At 55.8% G+C, this 13,548-nt stretch overlaps 3 protein-coding genes across 3 annotated transcripts; 1 reads left to right on the top strand and 2 right to left on the bottom strand.

Annotated features, from left to right (window-relative positions):
- Positions 1-225: 225 nt before the first annotated feature.
- VOLCADRAFT_90596 (uncharacterized protein) lies at positions 226-3,050 on the bottom strand (the record flags this gene model as incomplete). The annotated part of the gene is made up of 4 exons (XM_002950167.1): positions 226-253; positions 598-752; positions 1,739-2,169; positions 2,861-3,050. The coding sequence occupies 4 exons, from the start codon at positions 3,048-3,050 to the stop codon at positions 226-228; spliced, it is 804 nt and encodes a 267-aa protein (XP_002950213.1).
- A 369-nt stretch (positions 3,051-3,419) lies between these two features.
- VOLCADRAFT_104607 (uncharacterized protein) lies at positions 3,420-5,823 on the top strand. The gene is made up of 3 exons (XM_002950056.1): positions 3,420-3,564; positions 3,980-4,077; positions 4,938-5,823. Exons 1-3 carry the CDS (start codon positions 3,429-3,431, stop codon positions 5,037-5,039), a joined length of 336 nt encoding a protein of 111 aa, XP_002950102.1. The 5' UTR covers positions 3,420-3,428; the 3' UTR covers positions 5,040-5,823.
- Positions 5,824-9,113: 3,290 nt separating this feature from the next.
- Positions 9,114-10,996, bottom strand: VOLCADRAFT_90598 (uncharacterized protein; the record flags this gene model as incomplete). The annotated part of the gene is made up of 4 exons (XM_002950168.1): positions 9,114-9,131; positions 9,258-9,910; positions 10,178-10,482; positions 10,821-10,996. 4 exons carry the CDS (start codon positions 10,994-10,996, stop codon positions 9,114-9,116), a joined length of 1,152 nt encoding a protein of 383 aa, XP_002950214.1.
- Between the last annotated feature and the right edge of the window lie 2,552 nt (positions 10,997-13,548).

Here is a 13,548-nt window from a genome sequence, read left to right on the forward strand (position 1 = left end):
TATGTCTGTATGTCCGTCTGTGCATCCTGTGCAAGCGGGTTAAACATGAGCCGGCGAGCGATGCACCTGGAACACACGCGGCACACACACACACACACACACACACACACACACACACACACACACACACACACGGGCCCCCCTCAGACCCCCGCCCTCAATCACCTGATTCAATTATCTCGGTGGCCACCCCCTCCACTAGTTCGGGAGGTACGGCATCCGTACCTAGTACTGCCCGGAGCAGCTGGGCGCCCTGGTGTGTGTGTGTGGGGGGGTGTTGGAGGGGGTCTATGTTTGGAAGGCTGCGTGCTAAATCAAACAGCCCCATGCGGGTTTTAGGGACGGTTGAAAAGCCGTTGACGGGCGGTTTAAAGGCAGTTGCGAGGCGGTTCAATGGCCGTTGACGCCGTTTGAAGGGCGATTAAGGGGCGGTTGACGAGTGGATCCCAGCTCCACCTCAACCAGGAGGGTCCCGTCCCCTCCCGTCCCCTCCCGTCCCCTCCCGTCCCCTCCCCTCCCCTCGGGTGAGGGGCTATATGGAAATTCACACACACAAATACTTCACACAAACACACAGACACACAACCGCACGCGCACATGTGGTTGCCACCACCTGCAAGTATCCTGCTCTGCCGTACAAGTACTCGTCGTTCTCGCTGTCCATTGCCAGCTGCGGTGCCCATTGCGGTGACAGCCATCGTTGCCGTTAGGAGTTGTCCATCATTTCGCGAGACAAAGAGGGACGGGAGGGACTGAGGACGAGAGATGTCGATGAGGGGGGAGAGAAACAAAATAGTGTGTCTGGCCCCCCCCCCTGCACACACAAACCCCAAACAGTGACTGAACCCCTCGGGGGGGGGGGGCCAGATCCACGTCCCTTTCGGTAAATCAATTTTACATTAATTAACAGAATTAATATTGTCGTACATGCCTGCATACCGTACTGCTGGCACTGCTCTTTTCCCAGCCACAAATGCTTTTACTTCGAACATGTGCTTCTACAGACTGAGCTCCTTTCATTTAACATCCATTCGCAACAATGATTCATACCTACATACACCCAAACATACAGGAGTGTTGAAATGGAAAGTGGCCCCCCATCATATGGACGATGTAGGACGTGATAATATCAACTTGCGAGCTGACCAGGAACTAAGTTGATGCGCCGTTGATCCGCTAGATTTGGTTGGATGCTGGTGGTGAGTTGCCGAACCCAACGAATACATTCTGAAGTCGGATGGGAGGGCGCCCCTCTAGCAGGGAAGAGCAGGGACTGCCTCGGGAAAGGGGGCCGCTGGTGAAGTTAACCACCCTGTACCAACATACATACATACGCACGTGACATGCTGGTCTTCATGCGCGATCGTGACCCTCCGCCGCCCCGCGTGTGTTGTGTTGGCAGAATTTCTATACAACATTTGGTGTGTATGGCACGAGGGCGGGCTGCATCAGAGACCGGCTAATGGCCCCTTTCGGTTGTATGTCGGGTGCATGTACCTGTTCACTGGCCGCCGTATCTGTCTCGTTCTGGTGGGTTTTTTCTCCTCCTCCTTTACCTCGCATGTGTATCTGTACGTCTGTCGTATCTCTGCCGCTACTGCTTTGGCTGCTTTGTAGCCATTTTCGCCTTGGAACCTCTCTCGGTTCGTTAAGACCGTTAAGACCGCGACCGCTAATTCCTTGTACAAGCAGCGGATGCAACACACAGACACACACACAGACATATATACGTGCATACCGGGTAGGCATCAAGGAAAGACCGCAAATGGGAGTCTCGCTCGCGAAGCAGAGCATCAGCATCAGTAGCACCAGCAGACAAGGCAGCGTCGTGCAGTATTAGTGCCGCCGTCATGTGCACGCCGGCGCCACCGTCAAGCATGCTGCCGCCGCGGGACCCGCGACTCAGTGAGTAGTTCCTGGGGCCCCCCTGGGTCAAACTCTTGACGGCAGTACGGACGTGATCCAGCGCAGCCGCAAGCAGGGCCGACGGCAAGGCCGCCAGCGCAGCAGCGTCCAGGCTAACGGCGCCGGCGGCGGTGGGCTCCACGGGGGCCGCCGCCGCCGTCGCGGCGGCGATGGCGGCGGCATGGTCGCCTCCTCCACACGCTTGGCAATGCCTCATCAGGCTCCGTCGTGCGTGCCACATGGCCAGGGCGACCCCTGCTGAGCCTGGAAAAATGGGCGTGTGCGTGCATGTATATGTATGATGTGTGAAACAGGGGGGTGTATCTTCGCCCGTGGCAGCTACCCTGCGAAACCCTGCCTTCCCCGGTATTTCGGGGCACCCTCATCCAGTCACCCTAGCTAACTTCTCAGTGGATCGCTCAGGTTCCGCACCCACCACCAGCATCCAACGGAATCTGCCGGGTCGACAGCGGCCCAACTCCGTTCCTGGTCGGCTCGCAGGTTAACTTTATCCCAGGTCACCACCGTCCATCAACTAGGGGCGCAATGCCTTCCACCATCGGAAGGACTTTTGACCCGAACGGGTATCGATCCCGGGATCTCCCGGGGGCAATGGTCGCGCCTTACATATATATGTACATATATATATGTATATATGTACATGTATATGCGAAGGTATGTATGCCTGTATGGGGCGAGTAATGTCAGAATTCCGGAGGGGAACGGGTTTCACACTGACGGGAAGGGAAGAGCGGCGCCGCGGAGAGAGACAACGGGGGTTGCGAAGAGTGTGGCGCTTGGGGTGTTGGGCGGGGGAAGGTTGAGCGCTTAGTTTTGCGGCTGCTGCCGCAACAGTCAATGTTTAGGGCGATAGATCCTAAAGCCCAGACACTTCATAGTTTATGATGAACGATTTGTGTGGGCCTCCCATGTACGCAATCTCAACAAGCCTTACCGGTGTAGATTGTGGGGTTGGACGTACGATAACCTTGTACAGCCTCAAAAGTCTCCTGGAAAAGGCCCAGCAGCGCCGCGCGCGGCACAGAAGAGGCAAAAGTTGAAAAATCGGCTTCTGGGCCTGCCGCTGTTGAGGCGCGCGGCGTATAGTCGGGAAGCGTGTTTCGGAAATTGCGCGCATGGGACATGGCTGCTCGCGGCGAGAAGGCCGGCTTGCCGCGACTTAGGACTCCAGAGGGGATGGGGCTCAATGTGAGCCGATATTTTAGTTTTGCGGTGATGGCGGAAGGGATTCCAAACAAGTTGGTTTCGGAACACAACCAAGTCACTCCGTGCTCTAGTCCCTCTTGCATACGCAAACTACGAAAACAATAGCATATATAGAGGCAAGAGAACCAACGCGCCAAGCGCAATTCAGCCTACACGTCTACACAAGCGATGCAGCGTTTTCGGCAGATTTTGACCAACGAAAATCTGCCGTACGGTGAACCGTCACCATTCTGCTATTTGTCGCCATAAACCGTCATCTGTGAAGGATTTATGTTGTTGCTGAATTCCTTGTAGAAATGATGTCCCTAACTCTGAAACCCGCTTCGGCAAGCGTTGCTCGCCGCACCGTTCGGTCGGAAGTTGTTTCCCAGCCGGCCCGTTCACGACGGCACCTTTGCACAAGGGCCCTGCTTGGGCCGGATGGAAAGCCAGGTAATACGTCTCCCACCGTATCACAGCAGGTGTTTCCATGGCCACACGTCGTGGGCCCTTGCACACGCTGGGATTTGAGCTAATGTCTTTGACATAGTATCATATTACTTCAACTTTATATGCCAGCTATCTCGGTTTGATTGGCACCTTCCTAGGCGTAATGTGGCGGCCTAGTCCATCGCGATATTGACGAAAGCTCACCTGATGCAATCCCGTCAATACATTTCTTTATCTAAACTTAAATCTTTTACGCTGTTGCAATCTCCAGCTTGAGAAACTGGGTACCTGATGGACTGCCTGTTCTAGTTCCTAGTGCCAACGAACTTTTCCAAGGCCCCTCACCACGCGTCTCAGCAAGCCAGAGGTAACATGCATAGTCTCTCTCACCCACCCTTACACGCCCTTGTCACCGCAGGTGCTGATGGGGCCAAGAAGAAGTTTATCACCCGCGAGGAGGAGCCGGAACAGTACTGGTCTAGCAAGGGCGAGCAGGACGGGGCGAACCCTCTGAAGGTGCGCGAACAGGCAAACGGCCAAGCCTGCCGTTGATAGTTGGGTGTGTAGCTATAACGCTATAACTGAATCGGGAAGTGGAGGTTTGCACCTGCGTATGTATATATGATTTGTGGGACAGGGGGTAATATCTTCACCCGTGGCAGCTACCCTGCGAAACCCTGCGTTCCCCGGTATTCCGGGACACCCTCATCAAGTCACCCTAGTCAACTTCTCAGTGGATTGCTCAGGTTCCGCACCCACCACTAGCATCCAACGGAATCTGCCGGATCGACGGCGGCTCAACTCCATTCCTGGTCGGCTCGCGAGTCAACTTTATCCCAGGTCACCACCGTCCATCGACTAGGGGCACTTTACCTTCCACCATCGGAAGGATTTTCGACCTTGACCAGCCTGGATCCCGGGAATCTCCCGTGCCTTACCAGTAGTGCCTAACCTATGTATGTATGTTGTTACAGGGTGGTTAACTTCGCCAGCGGCCCCCTTTCCCGGGCAGTCCCTGCTCTCCCCTGCTAGAGGGGCACCCTAATCCGTCACCCCATCCGACTTCAGAATGTATTCGTTGGGTTCAGCAACTCACCACCAGCATCCAACCAAATCTAGCGGATCAACGGCGTATCAACTTAGTTCCTGGTCAGCTCGCAAGTTGATTTTATCACGTCCTACATCGTCCATATGATGGGGGGCCACCTCCCATTTCAACACTCCTCAAACACCCGAGGAGCCGGCAGGCGGATTTGAACCCGGGTCGGCCGGGAGCAGAAGTCAGGCCTTAACCTCTGCCAGCCGCCTGCCTATGTATGTATGTATGTATGTATGTGACACGTGCTTACGTGTGTGTGTGTGTTTCCCGCCCGCAGGACCCGCTCGCCATCATCGGCATCCTGGCCATCTTCTTCCCTTTCATCTTTCTGGCCGTGGCAGTGGCGGCTGGCTACATCGACCTGTCCGTCTACAGGTAGAAGAACAGTTGTCACCAATCGGGATCGAACACCCACCTCGGAAAGTTTGACGACGTCTATCGGGCTACACGGCTGGCAGTCCACCGCACTCGCAGGTTGTCTCTCCCCGTACGGACCCACCCCGGCTTTTCCGCAATTATCGAAATGATGTTTTTGAGTTTTGTTGTTGTGCGTGTACGTCGTGGATTTCCGACATAATTGTGCGAATTGAGGCGGTGCGTGGGGGAATAATTGGATGTTCGTTGGACGATAACTTATATGACCATAGGGGCCGATGGTACAGGGGCAATTTTCAGCAACGTCTCCATTTTGGCGGTTGTTTTCTCCGGGGGCGAGAGGCTGCTATCCCTCAGTCATGACACGATGTGGGTCGTGCACGGATGATGAGCGAGAGTATTTTCGCGAAGAAGCGATAACGGAAAGCTTTTCTTGCCAGGGCTGCGAAATCCTAGTACGGAAGTCGTTCGGATTTGGGTCTGATGGCCCTAGCAGACTTTATTTTAACCTCACGAGTTGAGCCTCCGTCCTTCTCATGTTGTAATCCACAGAAGGTGAGTTCTAAAGTGGCATGTGGAAAATTGGGCAAAGCTTTGTGCTGTGTCGGTGTGTGCTGAGAGGTAGGAAGGAAACTCGTTCAAAGCACACTTCCCACATACACACGGAAATGGTTGACTCGGATTCGCTGGAGCGTGATGTTTATTTCTTACACAACATTCGTACGTGTATTCGTACAGAACATACACAGAACAAGAGTATTATATATTGTAACGCTATGACGACTCGCATTGGAGCAACGGCTCTGTCCGGATATTAAAGCATGTGATACCTCGACTGTGAAGGCATGTAAGTACATCTCGACTATCTTCGTACAATATAGTCAGCAGTAGCAGTACTAGTAGTAAGTTTTTGTTCGCATCATTTTTTCCATTCTCACGCGCTCCAACGGCTCATGTTCAAACCTCATGTTCGGCTTTTTACACATCTCATCAAGGCTGCAGTTTGCGCATAGCGTTCGCGTGACAGGTACCACAACACCCACAACTTCACTACAGACAGACAGACACTTCACTACAGGCTCAGCAGCTTATTTCAACTCCTACATTTTTAAGCTGGAGAAAAAGTTCTCAAAACATATCGGGTACACCACATAGAACGCACATCTATTTTCTAAACAGACAAAAAAATCAATATATATCCGTTTTAACACCAATTGTACAGCTCCTCATGTTGAAGCCCATGATCCCCTTAGTAGTCCCGCAGCAGCCAGAGCCATCCGGGGTTCTTAACAACAACAATAACGCGTACAAGCAGAAGCGCTGCATGATGACGTAGACGATCATATCCGCCTCCTCTAACACAAGACGCGGTGAGACTAGGGTCTCGCTCGACATTGTCTAGAACCTGACGGCCCTTCACACGACATTTTCACGTAATACATATCACCAGGTAGGTAGGCTGAGGACCTACGCCGGAGGTGGAGAGCACCTCCTAACCTCGCCTAGGCTTGGCGTTGATGGACACCCCCAAAATCGTACGGGATAAATAAAAACTGTAAACCTAGGAAAAAGGAGATTCGCTGTGGACCACCACCAACAACAACGCCACCACTATAACCACCATAACCACCAATACAACATGTTCAGCTACAAATAGACCTTCCACTGGTCGCTAAGGTATAGCTGCCGCCGCCGCCGCCGCCGTCGCCTCAAGAGTCCGTCTGCACACCAGCATCCGCCAGAAGAGGCACTCGATAGCTCCTGCCGCTGCCGGCCCCGACGCCATCGCCATCTCCTTCGGAGCGTACGACGATGCGGAGTACTACAGATGGCTGCTGCTGTTGCTGTTGCTGCTGCGCGAATGGACCTTCCTTTAGTTGCTTCCGCTCCTCTTGCTGTTGCTCTTGTTGGTGCTGCTGCTGCTGCTGTTGCTCTTGTTGCTGCTGCTGCTGCTGCTGCTGCTGCTGCTGCTGACCGTGTCGCTGTTGTTTGCGCATGCGCCGGAGCAGCCGCCGCAACGCGCATGGGTCCGGCCCCGGGGCTCCCGCGGTGCGGGTAGCGGCGGTGGGGGTGGTGATGAGGGCGGTAGAGGGCACCTCCGTCGGCATAGATCGGTCTTGCCGCCGTCGTTGCGGGTGCTGCAGCCGCCGACCTCCACCCCGGCCGCTACTGCCACCCCCAACCAGACCGCCACGGCCCGACCACAGACCCCGGCCGGCACCGCAGCTGCCCTCATCCCAGCCGCCGTCGCCGCCGCCACAGCTGCCCACGCGCTTGGCAGTAGCGGGGCGCTTGGCAGTGCTGTGGGCGATGCGACCACAGGCATGTACTGCCGCTGCCGCTGTTGCTGCTGCTGCCGCAGCAGGCGCCGACGCTGCTGTGAGCCTCCGCTGCTGCTGCTGCTGCTGCAGCTGTGAATTCAGGCGGTACCATGACGTCAGACGAGGTCGGCGGTTGACGTGGAGATGTACGTGCACGTGCTGCTGCTGCGGTGGCGGTGGCGGCCGCTGCTGCTGCTGCGGTGGCGGCGGCGGCGACGGCGGTGGTGCATGCGCACCTTCGGTTGCCGAATTGTCTTCCGGGACATTCGGGGCAACAAGAGGCCCCGGATTGCCTTGTCCGCCAGCGGGGAAGGGTTCGTCCGAGTCCGCGATGTCGGCGCCACTTAGCAGCTCCATAGACGGAGTACGAGTGGGCATTGGCGTCACCGGCAGCTGTTCCACCGCCGCCGCCGCCGCCGCCGCCGCCGCCATTGGTAACTGCACCTCCTTAGGCTCATCGACGAGCGCGACAGGACCGTCGTCCTCCCCTGCACCCGCATCGTGTAGCGGCTGTGGCGCAGCAGTGGCTGTAGCAGTGGCGGCGGCGGCAGCAGCAGCAGCCTCGGACTGAAGAAGCTCCGGCGACAGGGCTGCGGAGAGACGGCCAGAAGTCTCCTCCGGAATCGTCGCCTCCGGCGCCGCTTCCGTGTCCATGCACAGCGACGTGGGTGGCTGTGACGCCGTGGGACCGCCGCTGGACGACGCCGCGGATGATCTGGCGAAGGCGCTCTGCACTTCATCTTGGAGCCGGAGCGCCCGGGCGGTCAGGTGCTTGCGTAACGCCCGCAGCTCCCGGGGAAGGCCCTCCAAGCTTTACTTAGAGGGGTGGAGGGGAGGTCGGATTTGGGAGTTGCGAGAGGAAGGGGGGGAAGCAGCATTACAAAAGAAATAGAAGAAGAAGAAGAAGAAGAAGAAGAAGAAGAAAATTGAGAAATAGAAATGAGACGGCGGCAGAAGAGCTTAAAAAAGGAAAGCAGAAGGGATACGTGGTGAGGTAGGAAGGCGGGGCGGTGGCTGGGGAGGGGCAGCAGTTGCGGTGTGCAAAGCAGGAGAGACCCACTCGCCATTCGCGACCCCGACATCCCTGTGCCATATAAATTATAACATGCATACATACATATATACATATAAACATTCAGCTCACACGCTCCAGACTGAAGAACAGAGAGGAGCTCCCAAACAGCGCTCCGACCCGCCACCCGCTACCACCTGACCCTCCGGGGAGCCCCCAACCCTCCGAAACACCCGTCTGCCGTGTACACACCACCAACCCACCGACCCGCCCACCACTTGATGATAAGCCATCACAATGAACACCACCACCGCCACATGGGGTTCTGGAACATTCCCAGGACGTACAGACACACACACACACACACAGGTACCCACGGCCTCTCCCCCCCTCCCCGAAAAAGCCCTCCCCTCCCCTCCCCTCCCGTCCCCTCCCGTCCCTTACCTATCCAGTTTTAGAATGGCCTGCATTGTGAGCTCGTTGATTTCAAATTGCTGTTTGGTGGTCAGGTTGTCCTCCGTGGCGCCCAGGTAGCAGTAGTAACGAGCGGCCGTGTCGCGGAGCTCCCTCCCGAGGGTGATGAGCTGCCTCAGGGCGGGGGTGTGGCGCCACAGACGCCACCCCCGCCACCAGCGCTGGATGGTTCGAGCAGCCTTTCCCAATCATGCGGGTGGGCGGGCAGAGGAGGGAGAGGAGGCTCAGATAGGACGTGAAGGTGAGGAGTTAGGACCCAGCATAAACAGCATCAACACCAAAGAACCGCCTACGCAAGTGATCGCAGACACAGAGGGGGAGAGAGAGAGACAGAGGCGCGATTCTCTCGCTGTCGCCCTAAGCAACTTGCTGAGCACAAGACGACATGCTGGTGTACGACACGTACGACACCTACCTGAGAGCGAGTCATGCGGCTTGCAGCTGCTGCGGCGGATGACACGGTCACCGCCGCCGCCGTCGCGAGGGGCCCCTTGCTGTGGGGGGTGGCCGCCGCCGCCGCCGCCGCCGCGGCATCTGCGCTGGCTGTGGTGACGGCAGCGGCAGAGCTGCTGGACGAGGCGGCGGAAGGCAGTACGGCACTGGGACCGCGGGACAGAGAGATTTCCAGAGGCGGCCGTGTCACCAGTGCGGTGCTGTGCTGACGCTCCAAGGGCGCTCCCTGCGGCGCTACGGTAGCAGCAGCGGTGGCGGCAGCGGCGGCTGTCTTGGCCGCCTTGGCAGAGTTGGCGGGGACCGCCGAAGTGGTGATGACGGGCACCTGGCCGCCGCCTGCGCCGTTGGAACCGTCAGCTGCCGCTCGAACTTCAATTCGGGTTGGACCTGTCCCGGTGTTAGCGGGACGCGCCGCCGCCGCTGTCCTCGTCCTAGTCGTCGTCGCCGTCGTCACCGTGTTGTCGTTCAGTGTCGACGCGTCGTTGTAAGACGTCCTCGACTTCGCCTCCGTCGCCCGTTGCGGTTCCGTTGCCCTATCGTCCTTGGCGGCGAAGCTGGCTTTCTTCCCACCGGCGGCGTTGGCGGCGGAAGGCACAGCGGCACGGAAGCACAACCCTGTCCAAGGGTCCCAGAACAATGGTATCTCAGGCCGTTGGGAGGCGGCGCCTGCGCCGGTATCCATTCGGTTGCGACCGTTGCGGTGGTTGTCATCATTGTTGCTGTTGCCGTCACCGTCGTCGCTATCCGAGCCGCTGGCGACGGCGTCAGATGATAGTGTCATCGTGCGCTGCTGCTGCTGCTGCTGCTCTTGGTGTTGCTGCCGCTGCCGCTGCTGCAGCGGTTGCCCCGGCGGCGGCGGTCGCTTTGGCGTGTAGCCGTAACCAGTATCAAGCAGCACAGGAAAGTCGTGATCGTCGTCGGTGTGGCCGTATGCGTTCATGTCGTTGACAGCAGCGGCTCGATGCGGCATGACGCGGAAAGGAGGGATGTGCGCCCGGGCGGGGTAGAAGACCGGTTCCGGAGCTGCTGGTGCCCGACGTGGATAGCGGAAACCGTACGGCATCTCGTCCAGCCTGTCGCACATGCCGCGTGCAGCTGGTGGAATGGCCGAGGATGAGTTGCAGGTCCGGCGTGGTTGTTGAGGGTACGCGCAGGGGACAAAGGCCGTGTGTGCCGCGCGAGGCCGCCTGCTCGCAGAGTTTGAAAAGAGGCAAGGACAGGTAAGGAACGGAACATGCCAGAGAAGGATGGCATTCTTACAGTGGCAACTTAATATGAAAATACATTTTAGCAGTGTGGCCTTGAAGTTGCTACATCTGAGCAGAGGGCTAATTAAGCGCAACTGTAATGGAGGAGGTTGTGATGAATTTCCAGTAAGAAAACGACAGTAGTAATACACGGATATTATTTTATTTAATTTTTATGATTTGAACATATTTTTAAGAGGTTGGGTACCTCTCTGGCCCGAATGGTAAGGTCGCGAAAGGTCCAGTAGCAGAACTGCATGTTTGGTGTTGCGACTTACCCTCTGGCATAATATGCCCGATGAGGAAATGCTGCGGGATGATCAGCATCAATCTCAAAATCCTCGAAGGGTACCGATGCGCGAAGCTCATGCAGGGGTGCCGCGAAGGGGTACGCTTCGTCGTCAGCGGGCCTGATCCAAGCGCGCCCATCCCAAGGACTTGACATGTGGAACATATTTGCTGACCTCAAGCACTTTATGCGTGAAAGAGTGGCTAACCCTCTAAGACTGCTTCACTAGATACAGGAAAACGTCAGGAGGCAAACAACACTATCTTGTACGCAAATACACGGTTTAATTACTTGTTGTATATGTTTTTACTTGTTGAGATTGTTGGAACAATTTGTTTTGCAGTATTTAAAGACCACTGTACGCTCTGTACAACCGATTCTGGAAGCAGTTACAAAGCTTCGCGACGACTCCGGAATCTGCGAGCTGTGTCTCCCAGAAATCCCGAGAAGCAACCGTAATGCTCGACTATATTGCTTACACGCTTTGCATGATGTAGAAAGGAATGCATATTGACAATGTCAACTGAAGCATAGAACATGAGTAATAAGCCTCGCTCTAGCTACCAAACTTGTGGTACTTTTTCTTATAAGGTTTGACACTTCCTCGCGTCCTATTATTCTTATATTTTATCTATCGTCGGTGAAACATGTGATGAAGGGATGAAGGGCAAACACTGAGCCAACTTTAAAGCCGCAGCCGTGCGTGATGCACAACTTTTGAGCATTGATACCTAAAGATTATGTCTTTGTTGGAACTATGGCGTGCTTAGCAATGCTGCCTAGCCACGCATTTAGGACCGAGTGTTCGGCATCTCAACCTGAGCAAAGAACCGGTCACAGGGGCGCCAGCAACTACCCAATTTTTTTGCTACTGGCTGGTCCCTCGTAAATTGTTAGATCCAAGTTTACTGCCTACTTACCTGGGTTGCCTAGTGCTGGGACCCTACCGTTGGGATTGATCCTTCCGATGTCAAAAAGACAGGAGTGCAAATCCGAAGACTCTTTAGATACGCTGTATACACGCGGATCTCATCAACTGTGTGCGTGTATTCACAAAGCTGTCCGTCTCCATCCCCACACAGCTCGCACGCTCAACGGATGCCCCCGCACACACACACACACACACCCAAACGATCTCCCATAACGATATTGATTGTAGGCGTGGGAAGACGTGTGAATTAAACCTAGCTGCTTCTAGACGCCCCGGAAAAGCCCTGGAAAGCTGAAGGCAACAATGTTGCTCGAGGGGTAGTGGGAGCAACAGCAGCAGCAGCAGTTGTGTGGGGTCGGTCACACAAAGGCGTCCAGGAGGACCAGCTCCTGGGATAGCACCAGTAGTTGAGGAACTCGTACTATGAGACTGCAAAGCCTCAACAACAGGGCTACCTACTCCCGCCAAAAGACTGCTGGGCAACAATTCACCAGGGCCTCATTCCAGTGTTGAGCTTGTGGATGCGGGGGGGGGCCAGGAGAGGCCCGGCGGCTTGCGGGCACCTCCTCCGACATACAGGCGACACGGCACTAGCTGCCGCCCACCAGGATCCGCTTCTTACCACCCTCCCCCCCACACACCGAAAGCTGTCAGCCAGGGCCCCATCCCCATCCCTTGAGCTGGTGCCACAACCCTCATCCTGAGATGCCAGCTGCAAACCTAATCATTACACAGGTGCTGTAAACCTAATCCTGTAACGTGTCTCATCCTTCTTGAGTCGGGTGTAACTGTTAACCAGGTTGGGCTGGCCAGGAGGTACGAAAAACGGAGTCCCGTACATTACACATAGAATGCCCGTAAAATTTCGCAGGAGGATTGCACACATGCACAGCACTGTGCGATCTTTACGGCAGTTGCACACCACTGTACAGCAGCTACACTTGACCCCTCACATTACAGCTATATAGCGAGTTCTCGGCCGTCCCCAACAGCGGGCCACCACTCACATTCAGACGCATATGTTAGTGTGAGCAGCGTTGGCAAACTCGCTCACGCACTGCTGAGACCGTGCTACTTGCCAAGAACAAAATACGATCAGGAGGCACCATGAACCAAATTGGGACACGTGCACTCTTATACTGTCAAACGCATGCTGGGTCTTATTCAGGCACGATAGCAAAACTGATGCGATCATGCATTACAACAGGCAACCCTCTCCGCCCAGTCGCTTCTGGGCTGCTTAATCACATTGTCAGTTCTATGATGTATCACCTTGTAGCACCATCCACCACTACCACACTGTACTTCGCCATACGAACTGTAAGTCCAAGGCGGCGGATCCAGCCTTCAGGGACCCCTCCTCATCCATTCACCCGAACTTTCGAAGAGACGGAGGGTTCGGCAATCGCCACCAATCCAGCGTGCGAATCTGGTCCAACAGCTATGATTTCAACTCCACATCTCAGCAGCTAGCCATAACCTCGCGCTCCAGACTATTTCGGGAGTTTCCCCGGCAATCGAACCTAGGACTTTAAATCGCTACTTGCAATAGTGTCAACCCAGACCAGAAGTATGTGTGCCTCACAGGTCACGACGCCTGACAAGCATATATGCCTGTGTTGTGTGTCGGGATGAACCCAGCTTCCAACAATCGGGATGTGAACCTGTAACAGCCGTCTCTTACCTTAGCTGTTGTAGCGGAAGACTTGAGATGGAAGGCCGTGGAGGGTCTCGACCACGATTGGCGCGAGAAAAGACACGACACGACAGGGGACCGTCCTCGATG

Source organism: Volvox carteri, assembly GCF_000143455.1.
Source record: "Volvox carteri f. nagariensis unplaced genomic scaffold VOLCAscaffold_17, whole genome shotgun sequence".
Taxonomy (NCBI): domain Eukaryota; kingdom Viridiplantae; phylum Chlorophyta; class Chlorophyceae; order Chlamydomonadales; family Volvocaceae; genus Volvox; species Volvox carteri.